At 44.3% G+C, this 26,468-nt stretch overlaps 3 protein-coding genes across 3 annotated transcripts in view; 2 read left to right on the top strand and 1 right to left on the bottom strand.

Annotated features, from left to right (window-relative positions):
* Positions 1–80: 80 nt before the first annotated feature.
* Positions 81–3,841, bottom strand: mbd4 (methyl-CpG binding domain protein 4). The gene is made up of 8 exons (XM_031844775.1): positions 3,659–3,841; positions 2,943–3,210; positions 2,194–2,840; positions 1,200–1,265; positions 953–1,087; positions 718–867; positions 470–573; positions 81–368 (listed from the first exon to the last, which is right to left on the bottom strand). The coding sequence occupies exons 2-8, from the start codon at positions 3,113–3,115 to the stop codon at positions 294–296; spliced, it is 1,350 nt and encodes a 449-aa protein (XP_031700635.1). The 5' UTR covers positions 3,116–3,210; positions 3,659–3,841; the 3' UTR covers positions 81–293.
* On the top strand, positions 3,749–24,367 carry ift122 (intraflagellar transport 122 homolog (Chlamydomonas)). The gene is made up of 29 exons (XM_031844774.1): positions 3,749–3,998; positions 4,740–4,806; positions 4,890–4,974; positions 5,058–5,136; positions 5,222–5,298; positions 5,434–5,500; positions 5,589–5,735; positions 6,553–6,628; positions 7,496–7,687; positions 8,089–8,227; positions 8,360–8,562; positions 9,528–9,665; positions 9,830–9,994; positions 10,194–10,391; positions 10,617–10,757; positions 11,061–11,114; positions 11,809–11,970; positions 13,026–13,192; positions 14,963–15,134; positions 16,381–16,483; positions 18,346–18,486; positions 18,584–18,681; positions 20,120–20,220; positions 21,294–21,459; positions 21,602–21,719; positions 21,808–21,936; positions 22,526–22,602; positions 22,709–22,873; positions 23,021–24,367. Exons 1-29 carry the CDS (start codon positions 3,955–3,957, stop codon positions 23,105–23,107), a joined length of 3,558 nt encoding a protein of 1,185 aa, XP_031700634.1. The 5' UTR covers positions 3,749–3,954; the 3' UTR covers positions 23,108–24,367.
* A 1-nt stretch (position 24,368) lies between these two features.
* The window catches only part of exorh (extra-ocular rhodopsin), a 3,504-nt gene continuing 1,404 nt past the window's right edge, over positions 24,369–26,468 (top strand). The window contains exons 1-4 of the mRNA XM_031844776.1: positions 24,369–24,746; positions 24,861–25,029; positions 25,228–25,393; positions 26,045–26,284. Of these exons, the coding sequence (XP_031700636.1) occupies positions 24,386–24,746; positions 24,861–25,029; positions 25,228–25,393; positions 26,045–26,284 (936 nt within the window). The 5' untranslated portion in view covers positions 24,369–24,385. The remainder of the gene's footprint in view (positions 24,747–24,860; positions 25,030–25,227; positions 25,394–26,044; positions 26,285–26,468) is intronic.

Raw genomic sequence — 26,468 nt, 5'->3', positions numbered from 1 at the left:
TTAAAGAGAAAGATCACCGGCCTGTGACAACAGACGAACGAGACGCTGTCACAAGATGTCTCTGGATCTTATATACACGTATAAAGACATGAGACGAGACGAATCATCCACTCATGAATCATTTCAACTTTTAAACCACTTAAAACATTTTATTACACATTACACATAAAAACAGTTTAAAAGGAAGAAGGAAGAATATTACTGCATAATTCTAAAGGGATTCAGGTTTGACGTATCAAGTTCATCACAATACTAAAGTAACGTGTATTTATGTGATCCTCATGCTTTGTGTTTCAGATTCCAAGTGTTTCGTGGTTCTCCCACAGCCAGGCGTGGTATTTGTTTAACATGTGGTCTTCGGGTTTCACCTTTGATGTAAAAAAAAAAAAAAAAAAAAAAAGTGTTGAAATATGGTGTGATATGGCATTCATGGACATTACAAAACGAATGCAATCCAAAACAGACTCACCTCTCTCCACTCTCCCACGCAGAAGATCCTGTAGGAGTCGTTGCCGTACTTCCCGATACCGTACAGCTCGATGGGGTAACGCCACTCTTTACTTAGATACTCATCTACACAGGAGTGAAAAAGGGGGATTGTGAGGTTTTTCTGGCTGATCATATCGCTTCATATATTGTTATTAAAACCATACAAATCTGCACTGGCGACATATTAACGCTGTAATTACGTCACGTGTTAAAGACGAGCACGTTCACCTGAGAAGCGTACGAGTGTTTTGGCTCTGAGCTCATACAGGCCGAGTGGCTTCATTAGGTCAGAGAGGGGCTTCCAGTCGGCCTCGCGGGTCACCTCTGCAGACGGGTAACGCTCAAAGAACTGCCACAGCACCGGGATGGCCATCTTGCCTGCATTGATGAAAATGCCAGACTTGAGTGCCGTTTGGTACAACACTGTTGCAACGCAAAGTGTGTGTGTATGGATCTTACTTACCGCTGGTCTTGTTCAGGAAGATGGTGGCCACCAGGAGCCTCCAGGCGTCGTGGAAAAGGGTTTCCTGTACGAGGTTGTAGGGCGAGCGAGGCGGCGTCCACTTCCTTAAGGCCTTCCTCCTGGGTGGGCTCAAACCTGTGTACAGACGGTGGACATGTCTCCTTAATGTTTAAGGTATGTTTTATGTCTCACATACACACGAGCTTTCTCTTTGCTTCTTGTTTTAAAGAGACATTTTAAACGTTACCGTCTCTGCAGAGTTTCCTGCTGAAATAAGGGCTTGTTTTCCGTTTGTCTTCCACGCTCTTGGATTCTAGGCAGACAGGAAACAGTATATTTTTAAAAACACACACATCGTCATCAAGGAGATCACATGATCACACCAGTGGCAGGTAGACCCACCCCTCCCCCTTCAGGTGCAATCACTTCACCTTAATGAGAAGCTATAGATGCTGTTTTGCTATCTTTCTGCTTTGCTTTTGACCGCAGACATGTTTGTCCTGTAAGTGAATTAATGTAACATTTGATTTACTTTTTTTTTTTTTTGCATATAATTTCTACCGAGATGTTTGATTTAATGTTTTTAATATTACCGTCTCTTTCCAGAGCGCACACGCGCAGATTTAGACCGAAATCTACAAATAAACGAGAATAAAATAAAACTGCTCTGCGCGTCTCTCGCACACACTGAGCCTAGACTTAGAATCTAATTTTAAAAATGTATTATTTAAAAAAAAAAAAAAAAAAAAGAAACTCCCCCACAGAGCAGAATTATAAATGAGGGAATTAAAATATTTATGTGCATGAACCCAAACACCTTACAAATAAAGTAGAGATGAATGTTAAGTGGCTCGGTTGGTGAATATTTAGGATCTTGGTAATTCAACTGTAAAGTGATGAGATCCAGACAACATTTTTTGGTCACATCTGAAGTTAGGCAACTATTGGAACATGGGAACTAAAATGGAGCAAATCAGATATATCCAGTAATAATATACATTTCTTCTTGCCTCCCTCTTTATCGAACATATCTCCGCCCTTGTGTGACTTTGGTTTCTTTTAATTTTCATTTATTTCATGACTGGAAGTGACAAAGAAATCTGAAGGCAGCTGGGTAAAGAAAAACTGACGTGTTAAAATGTGAAATTGTAGTAATTGTGCTGCACTGTATGAGATCATTCAATGAAAGTGAGTTTTAAGAAAAGAAAGTAGATCCCGAGAAAAGTGGAGACCATGCTTACTATTCTGGGAATCCCTCACTGGCGTGCAGCTCCCACCAGCTCCCTCCTCTTCCTCCTCCTCATCCCGATGACTGTTGCCGTCGGCCTCCGGCTCAGAATTAGTCTCGTTGTCGCCTTTGCTGTAAACCTGCGTCTCCTCTCCGCCTCGCTCATCCTCGCCCTCGTTCTCGCTCTCAGTGGCAGGTTCAACGCTCAGCGTCGGGACAGGAGGCCTCGAGTCGGCCTCCTCGTCCTCGTGAGCGACGGGAGTGTTTTGTTGTTCACTGGAAGGAGCCAGTCTGAGCAGCTTCTCCCTCAGCTGACCCGCCCTCTGAGGAGTCTCCCGCAGTCTGACATCATCCTCTGTAGCTGAAGGTGCAGCTTGTGTGCAACTCTTTGCTTCTCCGTCTTTAGCATCACCTCCGAGGCAGGAAGACGCTCTCTTAGATTTATTTGGAGGTGAATCCTCTGTTGTCTCTTGCTGTCCATCTGCGCGTCTTTTCTTTCTTGTCCTGCGCTTCCCTTTGGAGGCGAGTACCTGCGAAGGGCTGACGACGTCGTCCTTGGATGCTGTGAAGTCAAAGAGCTTTATGTCTAAGCTCCCTTCTCCATCTTTTAGGAGGAAAGCATGCAGGGATGCTCTGGAGCGGAACCTCTGGCCTCGGGGACTTTGCACAACCGAGAGAGAAAAAGAAAATCAATCAGACACTGAATCTGCAAAAGCACTTAGTCATGATGGAAGGTACGATTACAAGAAAACAATGAGTCACCTTGTAATGTAGATGTCCATTTTGCCCGCTGTCTTGCCTGCTTTCCGCTGCCGAACCTCTCTGATCCAGCCGAGGGGCAATGTGGAAGCACGGCACGAGTAGTCATCCTCGCATTTGTGACTTTGGTTGTTTGTGTCGCTGGTTTCCAGCCTGACATCGCAGCTAGTGTGCATTTTGAGAGGTGTGCTGTTGAAGCTCACTGCCTTCAAGTCATTATCCAGAAGCTGACTTTTTCCTCCCACATCAGCAGCTATTCCTGGTTCTTTACCTGCAAATGAATATCATTACATTGTTGTTGTTATGGTCAAAGTGATGACGTCCATTCGTAATGCAGTGCAACATAAAGTAGGCAAGTAAACATATCATGGATCTAACTTTACAGCAGATGTTGACATAAGCAGCAATAATATCCCAAATCCATTGTCCATTGTCATTGTTGTTGTTTGTGTTCATATATATTCTTCGATATATATTTATATTGTACACAGCAGTGAAATGTTTATGCTTAGTTTCTCTGTTCTACTTTGTCTTTAATGTCCTTGTTTTTATATTTTTATTGTTTATTTGTATATTCTATGTATGTACGTTAAGAGCAATGTGTAAACCGGAGTCAAATTCCATGCATACATTGCCAATAAAGCTGATTGTGATTCTGATCTAACTTTACAGCAGATGTTGACATGATAAGCAGCAATTCAAATAAAGAGTGGACTAACCTCGTACTCCTTCGTTTCTCACAGGAGTGCAGACCACAGATGATATGGTGCAGACTCGTGTGTGTGCTCCATCGATGTGTTGTTTGTTGTCTTCCCGGATATGTTCTGATGTCAACACTGGAGCCAGCGAGCCAGCAGCCGTGCCTCTGCTGCAGGAAGTAGCGAGCAGATCCGAGTCTGCGCAGTGAGAACGAATCATGAAAACGGAGCTTAGTAAGAAAACCCGAGTAACAACCACAACCTGTTGACACAAACCCCACCGGTACCGGTTTGTTGTTTAAAAAAAACCGGTGGAGATGAGAGCCGTTCTAGCGTGGAAAGAAACGATTCGTGAACAATGGTGAGAGTCTGTCCGACCCGGGGCCCGATGCTGGGACGCAACGCTAGGCGGTTAGCAACGGCGGTTGCTATGTAAACTAGTGATAGCAGGCTAACGTTAGCTAGCGTTAGCTAAATGTCAGATACTAGAGCTGGTTTATGATTATTCTGCCGTATGTGTCGTGCAGAATATTTGCTCTACCAATAGTGTCTCATGTCATCTTTGTTACGATACAATGTTAAGCTGAAGCTAACGTAAAGCTAGCTAGTTAGTTGGTTGTTGCTGAAGCTAACGTACATCTTTGCTTGCTGTTAATGACGTAACGTTACATTTACATGTAAACTAGTTTGGATTATAGATGAACTATCTGACCACAAGATAGCAGATTTATTAATTAACAGGCAATATTTATTTGGGTATGCTATTTTCAAGGTAAACGAGAACCTTTAAACTCATTTTTTTGTTATTATTGATTAACCTGTGTACTTTATAAATGTATCTATAAACTATTTGCTTCTGAAAAAAACCCATAGATAGATGAAATAATGAAGAAAAGCTCAACTTCTTCAAATTTCTAGTTTTGTCTGATCAACGGTCCAAAATCCAGAGATGCATCCAAAAATATTCAGTTTACAATTATTAAAGAAACTGAGTAAAGCAGAAACATCCTCTAATTTGAGAAGCTGGACCCCATGACTATTTATCATGTTTCCTTAATATGACTTCATCGATGAGTGAGAATCCATTATTTCCTTTTTGCAGTATTTATGACCTTGCCTTCAAGCCAGATGGCACCCAGCTCATCATCGCTGCAGGGCTCCGTGTCCTCGTAAGTCTTTCCTGGTTTCTAAACGCATATCTAAAGAATACATGCGTTATTATTACATCTAATGTATTCAACTTCTGTTGCAGGTTTATGACGTAGCCGATGGAGCCATTATCCAGCCTTTAAAAGGACACAAAGACATCGTGTACTGCGTGGCCTATGCTAAAGATGGTACTCAAGTGGCTTTCCATTCGTACACTACATTTTCCTTTATCAGTCGTCATCGTTATCATACTAACTATATTCTTCTTCAGGTAAAAGGTTTGCCTCGGGGTCAGCTGACAAAAGCATCATCATCTGGACTTCTAAACTGGAGGGTATTTTGAGATACACGTAAGTGTCGCTTATATTTATCCCTCTACATGTATTTAATGTATTACTTCATCTCTCTTTCTCTTTTCCTTTGTTTTATCTGTAGTCACAATGACTCTATCCAGTGCATTGCCTACAACCCTGTCACTCACCAACTTGCCTCCTGTTCTTCTGGTGACTTTGGTAAGTGCACCATGAGTTTGAGTCCATACTGCACTTTAGGATCTTGTGCATAATAAACTATGAACCTATGAATATTTTCAAAAAGAGAAATTGTCCCCATGGACATCGGACTATATCTTTTCTTTACATTCTTAGGTCTCTGGTCCCCGGAGCAAAAATCTGTGAACAAACATAAAGTGAGCAGCAAAATAACATGTTGTGGGTAAGTGAGGTTTGTAGTTCTAACTGTCTGCAACATCGGTGCATTTAAATGTGACACGTTTATGGTGACGGTTTTCATTTGGTTGAAGGTGGACAAACGACGGGCAGTACCTCGCCCTCGGCATGATGAACGGAGTGGTGAGCATTCGGAACAAGAACGGAGAGGAGAAGGTGAAGATCGAGCGTCCAGGAGGCTCCTCTTCTCCTGTCTGGTCCATAGCCTGGAACCCCTCCAAGTTAGTCTTAATTCACTACTGCAGCATACAACGAAATAAAGAAAATAACATCTTTATCTTCACCACTTTATTTGATTTAATGCCCCACACACACACACACACACACACTTAAGATCTTAAGAACTGATGTGCTATTGAGAGTACTTTGCATTTTAAGTGAATAGCTTGTGTGGGGCCAGCAGGTGGCAGCGGTCAACCAGCGAGTATTGGAAGTTTGATGCCTCGGATCCGCTGACCATGTTCTTTGATGCCCCCTACAGTCTAAGCCAGGAGCACAGCTGTAGCCATAACAGAGGACTGCTGAACAGGTTAATTGAGAGAGAAGGGCACACAGGAAGATGGAGATTAGCAGGAGGGAGGTTAAACAGGGCATTGGTGAGAGATAATGCACCAGATATATTTATTTAACAAGGATAGTCCCATTGAGAATTGAAAATCTCTCTTCCAAAGGACTTATGAAATATAACAGGGAGGTTGGAGCTTGAGGTCAGCCAGTGAATAGTCTCTTCTGCTGCTAGGGATTCGATGCATTGCTCATTAACGCTTCCACAGGGTGAATTCTGCTCAGCACACAGGCTTGCGTGGCAACGATAAAAACAAATGCAAAGTCACGATAAGCAAATTAAACATCAGCATACAAACATGGTAAAGCTAAAAATCTGTCAGATGTCAGGGGAAAGGGCTGGACCATTCGTCCCCTAGTTGAAGGGTACTTTTATTAACACCGTCATCATTACCTAAACAACCAAAGACCCACTAGTACAGTATGTTGACAGGACGGCTTATGGCTGAAGTCATTTCTGTTGTATTTTCACAGGGATGAGCACAATGACATTCTGGCTGTGGCAGACTGGGGTCAGAAGCTGTCCTTCTATCAGCTCAGTGGAAAGCAGGTGAGCACCACAGGTCTATGTACATCATATGCCTAACACGGTGACTTGGCAAGTGTACATAAGCATACGCACTCTTACTTGTGCGACATGTTCTAATAAAGCACATTTGCCACTTCAAACTGTTCAAAAGTACATTTAGATGACTAAATATAGGCGGTGTCATTACCTTGCATGGAAAATACCCGAAGACTAACGCTATCAGCTCACTGTATGTGCCATCACTGGCTATAGCAATAAGAAGTCTGTTTATCTGCCCAAAATACATGGTATTGGGAACACTTAACTGAGTTTAAGAGCAGCATTTCCTGTTGTAATAAAACTGTCAGGCTCTATTGGAACCATTACAGTACATTGGAAGTGATCCCGCTATGCTATAATTGCCCCCTCACTGTCCCTCTTTCCTCCTGAATTCCCTGTGGGCATTACCGTAATTATAGACAAATATGCACTGTTCATTACTCTGCCGTTGGCTCTTATATTGTCATTGGCCTATTTATTTTAGTGAACATTCTGTTTTGATTACAACACCAGGAATTGTTTGCAACAAAAGAAAAGAACCGAGTGTCCGACAGCTTTTTTTTCTTTTTGTAGAGTGAGGAGGAACAGATGCACAGAGTTGAGAGGGACTGATACGTTGTGCATATTGTCTTTGAACATTAATACAATAGAGGTTGTTAAAACCAGAGGAGAAAAAAAACTTTTATGTCTATCGTTTCATCAAACACACAGAGGAATGGTTGAATGTATTCTTTGATGTGTGTCGGCCCAGACGGTGGGAGGTGTTGGCCCAAGCCCCCGGGCAATAAATATGAGCAATGATACTTTTGTTCTTCGGTTAATGTCCTCTTCTTTCTTTGCCTCTGTCAGATTGGAAAAGACAGGACTCTCACCTATGACCCTTGTTGCGTCAGCTACTTCTCCAAGGGCGAGTATATAGTCATGGGGGGCTCCGATAAACAGGCGTCCCTCTACACTAAAGACGGCGTGCGGCTTAGCACCATTGGAGAGCAGAACGCCTGGGTGTGGACGTGCCGGGTTAAGCCTGACTCCAACTTTGTGGTGGGTCTGCAGCTTGATAAAGCTACACGTCTGGAGAAATGATCATTACCCTTAAATAATAGTGCATGTCAGAGTGAGAAAAGAGGTGAGCAAATGTAATGCAAAACAGTGATAAAGCTCAGACCTTCTATTCAGAGTGTCAGTCTGCGTTTGGTACCTTTTCTTGATCTGATTTAGCTACACAGATATTAATTTCATTTAACACCATAGCAACTTTTTTTTTCCCTTTCACTATATTTAGCTGAAAGTGATGGGTTACACAGGAGAGAAATGGCTGCTGGCAGATTCTCTCGGTTCTGCTGTGTAGATGCTTTAGCAACAGGAACATTTTCCCACTCGTTCAATCTTTTCTTAGAGGCGTTAATAGGATGTACTGCTACATTGTTATCTCTTCTCTTTAGGTGTTGGCCTGCCAGGATGGGACCATCGCCTGCTACCAACTTATCTTCAGTACAGTTCACGGCCTCTACAAGGATCGCTACGCTTATAGGGACAGCATGACTGATGTCATTGTCCAGCACCTCATCACTGAACAAAAAGGTGCACTTTTGCTTTAGCTCCAGGATATTGAGTTCATCATAGAGGACCTGTTGTAATTCAACAGGATGCATCGGCTAAGATAAATAACACTTAAAATGTCCACTCTCTGTTTTCATTTCCTTCTTTCCCTAGTACGGATAAAGTGCCGTGAGCTGGTGAAGAAGATCGCCATCTACAGAAACCGCCTTGCGATCCAGCTGCCCGAGAAGATCCTCATCTATGAGCTCTACTCGGACGACTCCTCAGACATGCACTACCGGATCAAGGAGAAGATTTGCAGGAAGTTTGAATGCAACCTGCTGGTGGTCTGTTCCCAGCACATCATCCTGTGTCAGGTCAGAGGAGACATGGTTGCACGGTGGTTGTGCGGTGGAATGCTCATTAAAAACAAACCATTCAAAACACTCATTTCAATTTGATTACTTAAAATGTCTTGCTCGGGAGCCTGTTTGTGTTTTTGGGTCTTTCCTCACGTAATGAGACAGATTTTCTTATTAATGCTTCTCAGACTAAATTCTGCTGACCTGAAGTGTCACTCCGGTTCTTTGTATGACACTAATGCACACTTGACAGAATGCGCATGAGGCCGTAGAGACATTTGAGAACTATTAACATGATAGAAGCAGAGTGAGTCAGTGTTCTGCCCAAACAGCCCAGTGAAGAATGATAATATCACGCAATTGCTGGTTTTCCAGATGTTTCTGCCTAGTTTGCTGAATGCTCCAGCTGTGCATGTGCTCTGCAGCCTCCGTCTCTCTCTCTCTCTCCCCTTCTCAACCGTCTTCAAACTGGATAGAGCGAGACTGGAGGGGAAGGACCACAGTCTGTTGAACCAGTGGGTGTCTCTTGGGGTTCCTCTCTGCTTCTTGTCTCTGTGTGTTTGACAGAGGCTGGTAGGGAGGAGGAGCAGCCATAACACTCAGGTTATTTCCTTTTAAATCTGCCTGTGTGAGAGACAGAGGTGCTTCAGATCTCTCTCGAACAGGCGGGCCTGTGTCTCATGCCTCAGACAGCTTTTATACCATATATATGGGCTGTGCTTGTGCACGGCTGTGTCAAATCAAATCATTCATCTTCATTGCATCCCTTTCTGCCGCTGAGCCACACTTTGCAATGTTTAAAAGAACAACGTGCTAAGAATTGTTCGGCATTACTGAGTATGTTTAAATAAGGTACAGGGCGTGATTAACAGACTCTGAAATAATAAAAATAAACAGAATCATTTGGTCGTACTTAACAAGTCAGTGTTCCGTGTGCTGAATGTAATTGTGGTCTCACCTTTCCCGCTCTGCTCTCGCAGGAGAAGAGGCTCCAGTGTCTGTCCTTCACCAGCGTCAAGGAAAAAGAATGGGTGATGGAGTCTCTAATTCGCTACATCAAAGTGATTGGTGGTTCGCCGGGCAGAGAGGGCCTATTAGTAGGCCTAAAGAATGGTGCTGTGAGTATCTTGGGAAAATACAGCCCCACATTAAGTAACCTTACAAAATGACTCCCATGCTCACAAGCCAGTGCTCCGGGAATTCAAACATAAAAGGAAGGTCTTTCTTCTCGAAGGAAGGTTTCCATTTCTGCTCTGCTTGTCGTCATTTTTTTGTGACGTAGATCCTGAAGATATTCGTCGACAACCTGTTTCCCATCACGCTGCTGAAGCTGTCGACCTCGGTGCGCTGCCTGGACATGAGCGCCTCCCGCAATAAGCTGGCTGTGGTGGACGAGCACAACACTCTGCTGGTCTACGACATCAACAGCAAAGAGCTGCTTTTTCAGGTCAGCGGGCCGGTGGAGAGGGTTAAGGGGGGACGCTGGAGGAACGAGGTGCAGTGGGATGGGATAAAATAGAAACATGTATGTGTTATAATTTGCATTAAGCAGATATTCTCCTGTACTCCTGTCTGGTCCGTGTCCCACAGTCACCTCTAGACCTATCCTCCCTCACCTGCCTCCTCTCTCTTTGCTCTCCCTGTAGGAGCCTAATGCGAACAGCGTGGCCTGGAACACCCAGTGTGAGGACATGCTGTGCTTCTCTGGCAACGGCTACCTCAACATCAAGGCCAGCAACTTTCCCGTTCACCAGCAGAAGATGCAGGGCTTCATGGTCGGCTACAACGGCTCTAAGATCTTCTGTCTCCACGTCTATTCCATGTCGGCTGTGGAGGTTCCTCAGGTGTGTAGCGTGTTGTCAGCCCGTCCTGGTCTGGAGGCGCTGACACAAGATCTAATGGATCTTAAATATCATGGTATTTGTTTGTACTACAAAGACAAATATGACTGTCATGGATTGCTACAGTTATTGACATAAGTGTGTGGGTGAATATGTGTTGTCTTCCTATTTATTGATTAGTTTGCTGCTGCTTGTCATGCTTGTTGACGGCGTTGTTGCTCTGCTCAGTCGGCGCCGATGTACCAGTACCTGGAGAGGAAGATGTATAAGGAGGCCTACCAGATCGCCTGTCTAGGCGTGACCGACAGTGACTGGAGGGATTTAGCCACAGATGCCCTGGAGGGACTCGACTTTGACACCGCCAAGAAGGCCAGTCACACACACACACACACACACACTCACATCATTCAGTGTCATCGACCTGCTCATTCTACTGCTTTTATCTTCCCAGAATCATAAAAGCGTACAAATTGCAGCAATTACCTCCAAATGTGGTGGCAGTACCTTGCTGTTACTTTTGCTTCTCGCCTTACTCTTAGACTTCATGTCCTCTGCAGACTCTTCGGTAGATGTTCACACATACTGTATAAGGCATGATTTTAATGAAGCTGGTACTGCAAAAAGAAAACACGTAAGAAACTCTAAATGATCTCTTGTCTTCCCAATTTTCAGGCCTTCATTAGAATCAGAGACCTGCGCTACCTGGAGCTCATCAATAGCATCGAGGTAATACTTACTCTTAAGAAAGGGACAAAAAAACATAAATATTGTGTAAAGCCAAGTTCTTTTTTTTTTTTTTTTTGCTGATTTCTGCTCCAACCAGAGTTGACGTCATTATGTTTAGAGGAGGCGGAGGGGATGCTGGGTCAATCACAATTATTAATGGTCGTCATACCTTTAATTGCAAGGCTTCTGCCCTGAGCTACACTTAAAAACTTCTTGAGCAAGGGAAGAACCTGTATCCCGAATGACCTCCTCGGGCCCAGTATACACAAAGCAAATAACGTACACACACACACACACACACACACACACACACACACACACACACATATTCCTCGACAATATGCATGCAGAGCAAAGAGAAGTCTTTTTTCAGCTTTGTGCCTGAAGAAAGTTTCCGCTGCTCTCTCTTTTGAAAAGGGAAAATATTCTCCCGTAAAAGCATCTTTGTTCAGTCATATGAAATAAATGTTTATTGTATTATATAAACATTCTATTTGTTCTGTTTTTTCGTTGTGACTGATGGGGTTTAGTGCTCGCTCAGAGGCGACGCTGATTGCATCCTGCAAGCCAAAAGTTTTTAGTGCCTTCTTTTGTTTTTGACTCATTGTGTGTGTGACTGTGACTGTGACTGTGTACATGCATGTGAGTGTTTATCTCTGCACACATGCCAGTGTTTGTGTTGACTGATTTGCAGGAGAGGAAGAAGCGGGGCGAGAACGACAATGAGCTGTTCCTGGCAGACGTCTATGCCTACCAGGGGAAATTCCACGAGGCAGCCAAGCTCTACAAACGCACCGGCCACGAATCCAGAGCCCTGAGCATGTACACTGACCTGCGCATGTTTGAGTACGCCAAGGTGATTGAATCATCGATTGACAAAAACACACGCGCGCCTGTACAACAAACCTTCTGTAGAGCAACCTGGAAAGCGCTGCATGTTTTCGGGGTTGTAAAACATATGTTTTTCCTCATTATGCTCAGTTAAGCCAAGTTGGGGCCCTGCACTGTGTTCAAACAGCCCCCCCCACCCCCCCACTCCCTTTACCGTCTGTCTTTCATCTCCTCGTATATCACTGGAATCTCCACATATATCATCTGATCAGTGCACACACAAACACACACACACACACACACCGTACAGACATATCCGTGTACTCCACATGGGTAACTTACACACATAGTTAGAGTTGGAAATGGAGCACAAAGGAATAGAAATAAGACGAGCGTCTGCTTTTCACATGATCACTTTGATGAGGTCAGTTGGAGTTGAGGCAAAATAAATTCCTGCTTTATTGTGTTTACATGCGGGGACGGGCACTTTGATCGTCAAGCTCTACATTCGCGTTCCTGGAGCGGACGAGGACGACACCGCTATGACTCGCTCATGTATATTTGTGTGCGCGCGCGTGTATCAAATTGTATGTGTGTTTGATGTGGCTGTTGTATATTTATGTGGCTGTGTGGCCATCTGGTCCTACAGGCTGTTTGTTTTAGGTAGGATGGACACCGGTGGGCTAGCCGCCTGCTGTTTGTGTTACTCTCTTCCTCCTGTCTCGGCCTCGACCCACATGGTTCTGGCTGTCTGAACTGGACTCCTCCTGCAGCCTGATATCAGACCGAATGTCAACTCGTTAAAGAGGAAAAAACAGGACTAGCCTACGATGTCAGGGGCGGTATTGAGAAGACATGCCACAAAATGTTTTATTAATATGTTAATAAAGGGAGTCGTATCAAATTCAAAAGTATTACTCGGCAGCCCAAACGCAAATACGACGCCATTAAGTGTTTTAGAACGGCCTCGATATCAGCGTCACTCTCCTTCCACATGACAGTCCTTGCTTATAACCAGTGTTAATGGGATTTCCCAGTTATCCATTGGTACATTTGTAACTGTGTGGGTCTTTTTCGCAGGATTTCGTTGGAGCGACAGACCCAAAGAGCTCTCGGATCCTGATGACCAAGCAGGCAGACTGGGCTAAGAGCAGCAAGGAGCCCCGGGCAGCAGCGGAGATGTACCTGTCAGCAGGAGAACATCTCAAAGCCATAGACATCATCGGGGAACACGGCTGGGAAGACATGTAGGTGCCAGTCACTGTATGAAACAATCCTTTACACACAAGATACACTCTTATTCCGGTTTAACCTTTTCTAAATCGTCTTTTTAGATTTGTGTGCATGATTTCCCCAAATCGTCAAATGTCAGCTAGAATACTTCTTTAAATATTGGAAATGATCACTTTCTCTAGTTAATAACTGAACAAAAGAAGTTAATATGATTTAGAAATGTTCACACTTTTCACTCTATCTAAAATGTGATTCTTTCTAGGTATCTACAGACCAGACTCATAACATTAGTGGAATAATAATCAAGTTTTAGTTATTTAGTAGCTTTTAAAACAAATCAAACGCTCAAAGTGCTTTACAAATGATGGACGAGGCGAAAATAATATGAAAATGGAGAGATGAAGAGACTAATGCACACCAAATGAAATTAAGGGATAAATGGATAAATACAAAAAGAAAACAGAATAAATGGATTACGGTGAAACTGTAAAGAAAGAAAGAAGTAAATGAGCTATAATAAAATAAGTGTAAATACTATAACCATAGCATAAAAACACATACGACACCGTATCAAATAAGCAATAATAATAAAAAACATAAAATTGTAAAATACAAAAAAGCCAGACTGAATAAATTGGTTTAAAAATAAAATCAATATTTTCCGCTCCTCTCAGAAGGCTGTTCCAGCAGCTCGGAGCATAACGGCTAAAAGCAGCGTCACCAAATGTTTTGGTTCTGCTTTGTGGAAAAGAACCAGAGGATCTGAGGAGCCGCACTGGTTCATAAACTAAGAGGTTAGTCTGATGCAAGGCCATGTAGAGCCTTATAAACTAATACAGGAACTTCAAAATCAATATGGTAAACTAACAGGTAAACCGGTGTAAAGATTTTAAAATCCCTAAAAACTTGGGAAACAAAACAAAGAGCCACATTTGAACCCAGATGTAGATTCAGATTCAATTCAGATTCCTGATTTGATGTGTTGAAGTTTAAAGTTCCTCCCAACTCAAAAATACGTGTCGCTTATTGTTACTTGAGTTGGATGATTGAGCCTCGCTGTGCAGAATGTTGTATTTGCATTTTTTTTTAAGGCCGTTTTTTTACATTCATTGGCGGAAGGGAGAAACTTTTCTCTGTGCTCACCTTGAATCGTTTTGCTGTGACATCACAACTAGTTTGGAAGCCAAACTAACTAACAAAAGAGTTTTTCAATGAGGGAGAAATAGTTGATGAAATTTGAAGAAGGCCACTTAACTTATTTTCTGAAAAGAACCCCCAAACATATCCGATACTCATTGTCTTAAGATATGTCCAAAGAGGATCATTAACTTGCAGTCTGTGTTGCATAGCAGCAGCACGAGGCACCACAAGTACATATCCAGAACATGCGTCTCTCTGAGAATCAGTAAAAGCTATATTTCATGTGCTGAGTGAAAGCTACGATAGATAAGACGGTGCAAAGGGAATTGTTACATTTCCATTAGCTTTCACTCATACATGCATAGTGGGAATGTGGGGTGTGTTGTTGAAAACCAGGCAAAGCCCGAGGTCTGGTGGTCGTATCAGAGATGCTATGGTGGTGCTACGAGTGGGTCAGCACTACAAACACTGCAGCAGAGCAGAGTCAGGCCTCTGTAACCTGACTCTGATTCAGCTGGTGACCCCGACTAGCTTCTGTTCTTTTTGGGTTCATCAGAATAATTCAATATGACGGACCCCCCCCACCATGTAAGGGTTTATCTGCACTCTCTGCGTGCGCTCATTCCTCTCCCCTCTTAATCCAGGCTCATCGACATTGCTCGAAAGTTGGACAAGGCTGAACGCGAACCGTTGGCGAAGTGTGCGCTCCACTTCAAGAGGCTGAAGCACCACGGCTATGCCTCAGAGACTTATTCCAAGATGGGGGACCTGCAGGCCCTCGTGCAGCTGCATGTGGAAACCTGGCACTGGGAAGAGGTCTGACACACTTAATGCACACAGGAGGCACACCTGCTCCGCTCATCATGGCTTATATATAGAATGTACCGAGACGATCGCATAAATATAATGTGAACCACATAGGGCCGCGCTAAATAAACTGCTGTGGCACTCAGAAAACCCATATCATAAACCGCTCGATGCGCACGGACAGAAAAGCATATTGTATTTTTTCAACTAACCACGGCTCAATGAGAACAATAAGAATACATCTGCCTGATATGCTGCACTGACAAACCACACACACACCCGCTAATCATCCAGCTTTTGGATTTCTCTGAATCCATGCCCACATGATGATTACTGAGTGAGAAGCACAAAAGACGCTCTACCGCACTGAAAGAGCATCAGCTTAAGGCTCCATTCTGCTTCCAATCAAATTCCTCCATCAGGGCGGATCATGCTGCTCAGACAAGAATAAGATGTAGCCTTTCTTTAATCCATCTGCCGTCTTAAATCGAGTTAAAGGCGTTACAGAGATGCACATTGGCGATTTGCATGCTGAAACAAGAAGAGCCAAAAACAGAACATCAAATCACGATCACATGCTTCTGCTGTAGTGTGTGAGGAGGGCTTCCTGGATATTTATTTGATCCTCAGAGAGAAGGAAAAAAAGAAGAGGGAGGGAGGGAGGGAGGGAGGGAGGCAGAGGTTGAGGGAACTATTGGGCTTTATGTGCCTCACTGGGGGAGGTGGACACCAAGACGGGACGGAGCACAGACTGACTTACAACATGTGCCATATGGATGCTATTCACTGCTCCCACTCTTCTCTACAACAAAGTAGTTATTTAAATGGCTTTGGGCTCACAGGCCTTGGAGACACACACACACACACACTTTCGCTCTTTTACTGTATGTTATGACTGGTGTGTGTTTCTTGGCTCAGGTTTTACCACGGGACATTTAGATTAATCAGTCACTGTGACGGGCAAATGTGTGTCCACAGCGCACTGCAACAGCTCTTTTATATCCTGTCATTCAAAAAAAAGTGCAAGAGCCGCAGTTGTAGTTCTAATTGAGCGTGAAATCAATTTAGCTCCTAAGCTGAGCTCATTAATAATGCCGCGTTGCGATGTTTTGACTGGAAGTAATGTGTGTTTCTTTGAATAATGTGTGTGGTAACAGTAGTTCAGTCTGATGCTGTCCGCTTCATATTACAGTCAACGTGTCACAAATGCCGCGTTACAACTCTCTGCTTTTGCTCTCGCCCGTCCGTTTCTCAGGCCTTCTCGCTAGCGGAGAAGCACCCCCAGTTCAGAAATGACGTCTTTGTGCCTTACGCCCAGTGGTTGGCGGAGAACGACCGCTTTGAGGAGGCGCAAAAAGGTGAGTTTGCATCGCCCCGGGGCTCCACTTTCCCCTTTTCAGTCAGCCTATTAGGGATTCTCCAGTGTACACATTCGCAGTCCTGTTAAAAATGTACGTTTCATTAAAGTCCACAGCACATGTTTACACATGGAAGTGATAAAGTCTGGCCAGCTCTGGAAGCAGAGATTCTCCGTGTTCACTGTAAAACATGATCCTCTTTGCTGGAGCCGAGCAGCACAGAGCCGAGCTGCCTGTTAGCTGAATGACATGCATTCGTGCCTCTAATCACCAGTCCTACAAGCGGCTCTGATGATGATTACCAACTGTAACCATAGTTATAATCAGCTCATAGATTTATAATTATGATCTCAGCAGGCGTATTTCCTCTTGTACATAATCTTCCTCTGCCTGCCTCGACAGTGAACTCATGACTGAACAGGCCTCATCGTGTTGGACTTTGCTTATGGTCATGCGTTTTGCTGATTGTGTGTATTTTAGTGATGCAGTATTGTGTTACTCGATTAACTTTAATTGAGTCTCAGGATTCCTGTCTGTCTCCCGTCCACTACGCTGGTACTTCTCAATAACAGCTTACACTAAAGGCTGAATTACATAATTTGGGGGCTTGAAGCTAAAATGTGGTTCTCGACCTCCGGGGTTCCGTCCAGAGATTTTATTGGCTCTGCTGCATTTTTTATCATCACCTAAAGGCTTACTCACTATTTGCTCATTACAGACGTCTTCAGTTTGAAGATATCTTTTAATAGTCGTCATATTTCTGTTTCATTCATTCACCTTTTTTGCAAAAACTGCATATTGGATCGCTACATATTGATCGAATAAGTGAATGCACTTTAAATAAAAAGGAGACCATTCTGCGAACCTCCGTCTACATAATGTTACGAACATGACCTGCTTTCTGTTATGGGCCTACAAGTGTGTGTGCGTGTGTGTGTGTGTGTGTGGGGGGGGAGGAGGGGAGGGGGTTACTTCCTCACAATAATCAACAGCAGATGAATGTGGTTTTTATCCAGTTAGGTAGACTGATAAATATTTGCCACTAATATGTCCTGACCCCCAGTGTGGTTGCAGGAGCAGGGTCACTGGTGGAGGGGGAGGGGAGGGGGGGGCTCTAATTACCCTCCGATGGGAACATGAAGAGTAGTGCTCGTGCTTATTGGGGCTTTACAGTCAAAGTGCTTCAGTGTTTGATATTCAGGAACAACTTCCCTGTTTAGAAAAGACTTATTACATACAGAAAACGTAGTCTTTTATGTGTAAATTGCTCGTAGTGGCATGTAGTCGGTGTGTGTGTGTGTGTGTACGTGTGTACGTGTGGGTAGGTACAGTAAAGTTCTGTAGTAAAATAATCCGATTGCATCAAAAATCACAGCTAATCTCGAGTGATTCTTTCCAGATGTGACTGTAGACAGAATATATTAGAAGTGTGCATCAGACATTGTGACCTACACTTTCATAAACACACGATTGTTATTGTTCTTTATATTATTAATACGATAGAATAAAGATTAAACCCAAAACCAGTTCATGGAAGCTATGTTGTTAACGTGTAAAATCTTTGCCGAAGCCAAACGGGACACGAGAGGCAACATTGCTGAACATCTTAAAAAAAGAAAAAGAGCACTTCATACTCGAACTGAAACGTCATTTAGGAAATAAAGTTGTCATAATACTTGCTTAGTGTTTGGTTGTGAAATAACACAACAATGACAACTTGGCACCAAAGGCGTTGCCCCAGAGATCCATCCATGAAGAAGGATGTTTTAGATTGGCTCCTGAAATATCAGCTGTGCCTCAAGGGGCACATCATAAACAATCCATCAATCACCACTTCTTTCTTTCTTTCTTTCACTCCGCAGCATTTCACAAGGCCGGCCGACAGAACGAAGCCGTTAAAGTCCTGGAGCAGCTTACCCACAATGCAGTGGTGGAGAACAGGTTCAACGATGCAGGCTACTATTACTGGATGCTGTCTATGCAGTGTCTGGACATCGCCAGAGGTGAGACCCATCTTCACTGCACTTCACTGTTTTTTACTGTTATGCTAAATGCATTTGTTTCCTCTTGGTCCGTCTCTGTGTGTTTGTCCCGGAGCAGAAAGCGAAGACCAGAAGGACGAAATGCTGAAGAAGTTTGAGCGTTTTCAGCATCTTGCAGAGTTCTACCACGTCTATCGCTCCATTCAGCGCTACACGGTGAGAACGCGATACTTTGTCAGCCCTAATCTTTCAAAGCCAGACCAGACAAAAGTCTGTGGGGGGGGGGGGAGGAATCAGGAGGCAGCCATGTGATTGGCTGTCAGATTGAAAGCTCTGGAAACAGTACCTGCTATGTGGTTCAAGTTTCTGTTTGGGCACAAACACATTCATGTTCCAAATTTAGAATTTTCTTTTTTTTTGAACATGGAAGGACACTGACAGCCCACTGCGTTTCTGCCCATTTTCTAATCAACTTTTGTGCTCACATTTTTTGAGACCGCTGTGGCTTTGACAAGGAGGAGGTCTGGCTCTGCAAGATTATGTCAATCCCCCCAAAAAAAGAGAAAGGGACTTAGGGTAAAGGACAAATAGAAAATGTGCACAGTGGTTGTTGGGTAAGGCGAACAATAGAGAGCTGAGGATGTTAAGTTCAGGTTGAGACCATTGAACTTCTCAAGAACCTCCATTATTAAACGTTTTTGCAAATGTTTCACATAAGAGTTGAGATGATGAACACATAGCTGATCATAGCTATAGATACGCCCTTCATGCAACAGTCACAGTGGTTCACTTCCTGAAACCTCCCTGATCCCTATCAGCGTGGTAACCAGCTGCTTGATTGATCATGATGACTAATTCACCAGTGGTCTTCTCCAAGCCCCCCCCCCCACAGCCCTAACCCACTTACAAACAAGCAATCTGTGGTTATGAGCACTCAATAGGCAACCTGGCCTGTGTCAGCATCCTCAGTTTGTTGTTTCAGCTCTCTGCCCGGCTTAGAGAGGCACATCGCTGTGATCCAGACCAGAGCAGGAACCCTCGATACCTCACCTTAACTCTCCCAGGCAGGCACTAATGATTTGACTGATCAACCTTTAGGATAAAGTGCAGTTAACGATTGCTCTTGCCTTTACACCCGGGTGTATAAAGCACAGCAGAGACAAGCACCTAGGTGTCCGTAGCCGACAATGCTGTGTGTATATGTAGCCTACTAGATGTACTGTATATGTTTCCTAAACCCAACCAAACTGTGACTGAAAACTGAAAATAATGATGAAAGAATGTGTAAAAATAGGTTTCTCACAGGACTCAAATACCAATCTCCTGGATTAAAGTCCTAAATTTGATCCATTCACCCGCCACAACCTATTCCCTAGACCTGCTTTGCTGCTCTACATACTACCAATGTTATTGTTACTACTGTTTCTGACAGCTAACTATCGCTAAGTTAAGTAGCATATTCATCTTGGCCGGGTGTAAATAGCCGAATAGTTGCTGTGTGACTATTCTCACCCGAGTGCAGATGGACACTCCGAACAAATTAAGCAGAGGAAAAGCGGAGATGGAGCTTTTCTGAAAAACAACTTCAAACCACCCAAATTTTAGTCGAGACTAATATTTCAATCCTTTCTTTTGATCTGTTTTTTATCTCCAGGATGAGCCCTTCAGTTCCCACATGCCAGAGACGCTCTTCAACATCTGCAGGTTCCTTCTGAACAACCTCACCAAGGACATACCGCCAGGCATCTCTAAAGTGTATCCTTCCATTTGAGAAAGTAGTCCTTCCGAAAAATATCAAGCAAATATATTTTTAGAAGAAAGTAGTGTGGGGAAGAACAGACATGCCACTCTGAAATCAAGACTGGCAGGGATGGTGATGATAATGTGTCGGGGGGGGGGGGGGGGGTGGACGCCCCTGCGGAAACCACGCTGCTGCCTAGAGAAAGAAAAGGGGGGATGATGGGAAAGGAGGAGGAGATGCCAGTAAGTGGCACATTCTCCGTTATCTAAACAAATGCTGTGATTAGTGAACGGATACACACTAAACAATGGGCTTTAATTTGAAATAATACACACACTCACACAAAGCCACACAGACAGAATCCATGCAGTCACACACACACACACACACACACACACACACATACAGAGTTGAGGCAGAGTACGAGGAAGGAAAGCCCAGCCTTTGAGGAGGAAATCGGGCTGAGCAGCCTGGATCCTGTGTGGCCGAACTGAGGTGTTACAAAAAATGTTGAACTTAGATTTGATAGAGTTCTGCGGGGATGTGTTGGACTCTATTTGAACAATAAAACACAATGTCACAGAAAAGCCGCACCGAACAAGTTTCACAATAGGAGGACGTGCATTTATCAACAGATCTGGGTGTGTGGGTGGAGCTGGCGAGTCGCTGAGTGGAGAGGAAAGGACAGCAGTGGTGTTACGTTTTAGGTGATGGAGGAGTGCCAGCGTAGAGCGGCTGCAGCTGCAACTCATTGACCTGTCATTGCTGCTCTCAGAGCGGCTCTCTTAGCAATCCGTCTCCATATAAATACAAATAAGCAACGACTCCCTCAACTCGAAACACGAAAACACACACACACGGTATTACTTCCAAGGCATTCAGCCAATGTTGCTGGCTCAGCATGTCTCTTGTTCTACTCACTAAGTTGTAGAAATGAGGGAAGATGCAGTTATGTCTATTTATAAATGCACAAAAGTATAAATGTTTCCACACAGAAAAATAACTTGTTTTGAATTAGATATCTAGAAGTCGGCATTCCGCTCCAGCTGCTCCTCTTGCGTTAGATATCCTTAACCTTTATTATCAGTAACACCTTGTATGCGTTGGCCAAGCAGAGTCGAAGGCTGGGTGCGTATAAACTTGCCAGGTATTCCTACGAGAAACTCCAGGAGCTGCACGTTCCCTCTCGCTTCCAGGAGTCCATAGAGCTGGGCAGCCTCAACATCCGCTCCAAACCGTTTCACGACAGCGAGGTGTGTTAAAGATGCTGGATGTATACGTGTTAACTTACTCTGAAACATCGCTCATAAATACTCTCTGATCATTAAAGCGGCCCCGCCCCCCGTCCTGCGCTCTCCAGTGTGTCTGTTTTAACTTCTCGTGTGTTTACTGCAGGACCTGATTGAGGGCATGATGTGCTACCGCTGCTCCACCAACAACCCCCTGCTAAACAACCAGGGGAGCGTGTGCATCAACTGCAGGCAGCCTTTCATCTACTCGGCCTCCTCATATGGTCAGTGACACGCCAACGCATGGGTGCACGGTATATTCGCCAGAGAGGAGTCCTTTTTTGTAACGTGGCGTGTCTTCCTTGTGTGCAGAGGTGTTGCCTCTGGTGCAGTTCTACCTGGAGGAGGGCATAAGTGACGAGGAGGCCGTGTCTCTGATTGACTTGGAAGTTCCCCACACGGATCACAGGGATGCTCGCTGGCAGGATATGGACAACGGCGGTATCTTTTGATCAGCTAGACTATGTCACTCCGTGTGTTCATATGCGGTAACAGATGACTCGCATGCTCTGTATGAATTATTAACTCCCCGCTCTGCTGGTCCTGAGCGGCTGCATCCCTGCCCTCACACATCTCTTGGAAGCGAGGGCACGTGACACGCCTCCGCCTTGTGACAGCTCTAAGAAGCTGTTTAGTCTGCGTTGGCCTTGGTTCTGTGCTGGTGGGGTAAGCTGTCAGAGCTAAGTCATCTCAGCTCTTGAGCTAATAGGGTTAGCGTGGCTCTCCTGTCTCATCTTAATGACACTAACCCTCCAAGAGCCGTAGCCACAGCCCTAGTGCAGGGATTAACCTGCATTAGCCGACAGACACTCAAGGGCACTGAGGTCTGCTCTGTTCTTCCAGAGCCACGATGTGACTGACAGGCACGACTGATCGGCATTTTGAACATTCATTCTTAGAATAGTCTCTGAGGGATCATTTCATATAGTTTGTTTTCCCCCCCGTCTTGAAAATATATAACAGAAAACACACAACAGATAAAATATGTTATTGAAATGTGTGTGCTATTCGTTCTTAACACCAAATTCAGAGCTGCAGGCTTTGAGGATGGATGACGGTTTGGATGATGCAGAGGAAGACCCATTTACAGCCAAAATGAGCTTCGAGGTAAGGCGGGGTGATGAGGCGATTTAATATTCCGCCAACTGGGCAAACCAGCTGGAGAGGGTGAAAGGACGGGGTCCATAATGTGTCCGTGTGTGCGTCGAAACAGCAGGGGGGCTCCACCTTTGTCCCCGTCAAGGTGAGTCGCCTGGTGCTGCGCTCCATGAGCAGGAGGGACGTCCTGATCAAACGCTGGCCCAGGCCGCTCAAATGGGAATACTTCCGCTCCCTGCTGCCCGACGTGAGCATCACCATGTGCCCCACCTGCTTCAAGGTACAGCGTTCATAACGCACACGGCCACCACGACCTGGTGTGAACCGCAGACAAAGCTTTACTTTCATGTTGCTCTACACAGCATTTGTGATCAGATCTGTTTATTCTGGGCCGTTCTGACGCTCTTATCTTTGTGTTTCCTCGTAGATGTTTCACAGTGAGGATTATGAGCTCCTGATGCTTCAGCACAACTGCTGTCCTTATTGTCGCAGACCCATCGACGAACAGAACTGATCTACTTAAAACGAGAGAAACCATTTCCATTTTGGTCCTTTCCTCTTCGTCCTTTTTGTCATTATTCTTTTGTATTGTAATATATTTGTCGCTGTGATGTACACGGACATCTGTTTATCTTCCGGTTAATGTGAATGTGTTGCTTTTCCTCGAGCTCCGTCTTAAGATCAGCTCTTTGTCCTCCGAGGATGACTGAAGTAATACCTGTAGTGTGTGTGTGTGTATGTGTGTGTCGGTCATTAGTATAGTGTAAGAAAAGTGCACCATCAGCCAATCGACCCAATTGGGTGGATTGGCTCAGATTACCTTGACCTGTCACTGATTACATCATCAGTTTAAAAGGAACATGGCTGAACAATGTAAAAAAATTACTATAAAAATCATTTTATTTAAGACTATTTTAACCTATAAAACATGTATTTGCTGTGTAGAGGACAAGATGCTTATGAGCTGAAGCTGTTCTGTATGTTTTACAACAGTACGGGACACGTCATCTGATGTTTGGTCGTAAAAATGTATTTTTGATATTGTTACAAAGGGAAAAAAAAACCTTTTCAATAAAATATTTTGGTACTTTTTATTGCAGAGGCCTTTCATAATGATGTTGTAAAGACGGTAATATTAACTTCCTTTTCTTTCAGACTGAACTACAGGTTTTGTGTGCGAGAGAGTGCATGCTATGAGCAGCATGCCCCACTGACTCTGATTACTCTAAAGGCTATGAGTTGAGCTCTGCATTATGCAGCGGTTAGGGATTAAGCTTTCACGGATGCAAATAAGAAATTTAATTTGTCGTTGGTCCACTCAAAAAAAAAAAACAACCGGTCGCTTCCGTCTGCGTTCGCTCCCACTCTCATCTCATTCTGATGATGCATCGATGCGCGTGACAGTAATGATGGGGTTTGGGTAGCCCGGGCTGTAACCCCCTCACCTTGAGAATGCTTAACATACCGCATAGCTATTTCTGGAGTTGTAATGCTTTGTGTGAGAGAGGGAGACGGAGTGTCTTAATTCCATCTCTGCTAACACTTCGCTCCCTGCGAGTCCCTAATCCGACCAGCCTGTTAAAAGGTGCTGCATCGCTTCAGGGGGCTCCAGAGCACATCTCACTTCCAAAAGATCCATCCCCTCCAGCTGTCCTCTCGCTCCTCCATTCGCACTACGGCTACACTATAAGACCCACTCGCTGTATTTCCCCTTTTAGAAGATTCACAGATTGTTGTATCTACTGCTAAGGTCTCAGAGGAAGAAAAAAAAAAAAGATCACCAACTGCAGCCATGAATGGCACAGAAGGACCCAACTTTTATGTCCCCATGTCCAACAAGACCGGGTTGGTTCGCAGCCCATTTGAGCACCCTCAGTACTACCTGGCTGAGCCTTGGAAGTACTCTCTTCTGGCCGCGTACATGCTGTTCCTCATCATCACCGCCTTCCCCGTCAACTTCCTCACCCTCTATGTCACGGTCAAAAACAAGAAGCTGAGGAACCCTCTGAACTTTGTCCTGCTCAACCTGGCGATGGCCGACCTCTTCATGGTCCTCGGGGGCTTCACGGTGACACTCTACACGGCCCTGCACGGATACTTCATCTTAGGGGCCACCGGCTGCAACGTCGAAGGTTTCTTCGCCACTTTAGGAGGTAAGAGATGAGATGAATATTTTTGAAATCTCAAATACTGTGTCTGTACAAGTGTAATACCAAGTATATGTGTGCTGTATTTACGCTTACACCTGCTTTATTTGAACGTCTCAGGAGAGATTGCTCTCTGGTCTCTGGTGGTTTTGGCTATTGAGCGCTACATTGTGGTCTGTAAGCCAATGAGCAACTTCCGCTTTGAGGAGAAACATGCCATCGCTGGGCTGGTGTTCACATGGGTCATGGCCATGACTTGTGCCACTCCCCCTCTGCTCGGATGGTCCCGGTACTGTATGTTTCAGTGTCTAGACTGTGCTTTCCAGGCTTTAAAACCATAACAAATATCATTTGCACGGTAAAGCACATCAGAGAGTGCCTTTGCTGTACTTGCAGCACACTTACTCGCTGACACACATCTCGTATGAAATACCGAGTGTGATGGTGTTGATGGAAATCCTTTGATTGTTGTCGTGTGTGGATGCAGGTTCATCCCCGAGGGAATGCAGTGTTCCTGTGGGATTGACTACTACACTCCCAAGCCCGAGATCAACAACACCTCATTCGTCATCTATATGTTTGTCCTCCATTTCTCAATCCCCCTCTTCATCATTTTCTTCTGCTACGGTCGCCTACTCTGCACTGTGCGAGCGGTAAGACGGAACACCGCTGTCAGACAACACATTATTAATAAGGATGTGATACCTTTTGTTTATCCTTGAAGAGAAAGAGAATTCTTTTCTTTTTACCTTTCTCCCCTCCACAGAGGTTAGCAGCATCACAGAGCAGAGTCTCTGGAGATGTGAGGGATTTAGTGGCTCAAGGACTCTTCAGGAGGGCAGATCATTGCCAACATGGCAGCTTATACCCGGGTCCTCCAGCCGAAGGGCAGTCTGCCTGCTCACAGTGTCGCCCCGATGCCCTCATTAATAATAGATAGTAGAACATCGATAATGTATTAGTCATGAATATTTACAAAATAATTTTGACATTTATCATTAGAGAGGACATAATTTTTTAGACAAATAAATGATGTCATAACAAACTTAAAGGGGACACAACACGACTTTTTCAGTGCTTTTTACTGCTGTGTTTGAAATATATTACAGATATAAACAAACCTTAAACAGCATGAGAAAACACGAATAACTTACTGTGGATTTAACCATTTTCAAGTGTTGATTAAAGGACCTGTCCATCAGTTTGGCAGTCTAATCCCATGTGTTTCAGTGCGGTGATGTGCTGACCCTCGTGTTTACGATTGGCTCTTCAATAAGTTAATAACTGCATCTGTCTGTTCTCAGGCTGCAGCCCTGCAGCAGGAGTCTGAAAGCACCCAGAGAGCGGAGAAAGAGGTGACTCGTATGGTAATATTCATGGTGATCTCCTTCCTGGTGTGCTGGGTGCCCTATGCCACGGTGGCCTGGTACATCTTTGCCAATCAAGGAACCGAGTTCGGACCAGTGTTCATGACTGCTCCGGCCTTCTTCGCCAAGAGTTCTGCTCTGTACAACCCAGTCATCTACATTCTGCTAAACAGACAGGTATGTGATCGAGCTATCCAAGTATTTTTTTTATGACATGCTATACTATGACTTATTTATGACATTCTATACTATGACTTTTTGATGACATTCTATACTATGACTTTTTGATGACATTCTATACTATGACTTTTTTCTGACATTCTATACTATGACTTATTTATGACATTCTATACTATGACTT

This window comes from Anarrhichthys ocellatus, unplaced genomic scaffold (genome assembly GCF_004355925.1).
Source record: "Anarrhichthys ocellatus isolate YVR2014 unplaced genomic scaffold, GSC_Weel_1.0 scaffold5, whole genome shotgun sequence".
In the NCBI taxonomy this organism is placed as follows: Eukaryota; Metazoa; Chordata; class Actinopteri; order Perciformes; family Anarhichadidae; genus Anarrhichthys; species Anarrhichthys ocellatus.
Note: the sequence above shows the minus strand (reverse complement) of the source record. Positions and strands in the feature narration are given on the sequence as shown.

Excerpts from the sequence above, each read along its gene's own strand:
- mbd4 (XM_031844775.1), bottom strand. The coding sequence starts at position 3,115 with ATGCACACTAGCTGCGATGTCAGGCTGGAAACCAGCGACACAAACAAC. Across the intron at positions 1,266-2,193 it reads AGTGAGGGATTCCCAGAATA|AATCCAAGAGCGTGGAAGAC; the intron begins GTAAGCATGGTC and ends CTGTCTGCCTAG. Across the intron at positions 574-717 it reads AACACTCGTACGCTTCTCAG|ATGAGTATCTAAGTAAAGAG; the intron begins GTGAACGTGCTC and ends ACTCCTGTGTAG.
- ift122 (XM_031844774.1), top strand. The coding sequence starts at position 3,955 with ATGAGAGCCGTTCTAGCGTGGAAAGAAACGATTCGTGAACAATG. Across the intron at positions 16,484-18,345 it reads CTTTGAGGAGGCGCAAAAAG|CATTTCACAAGGCCGGCCGA; the intron begins GTGAGTTTGCAT and ends TTCACTCCGCAG. Across the intron at positions 21,460-21,601 it reads AACCGTTTCACGACAGCGAG|GACCTGATTGAGGGCATGAT; the intron begins GTGTGTTAAAGA and ends TGTTTACTGCAG.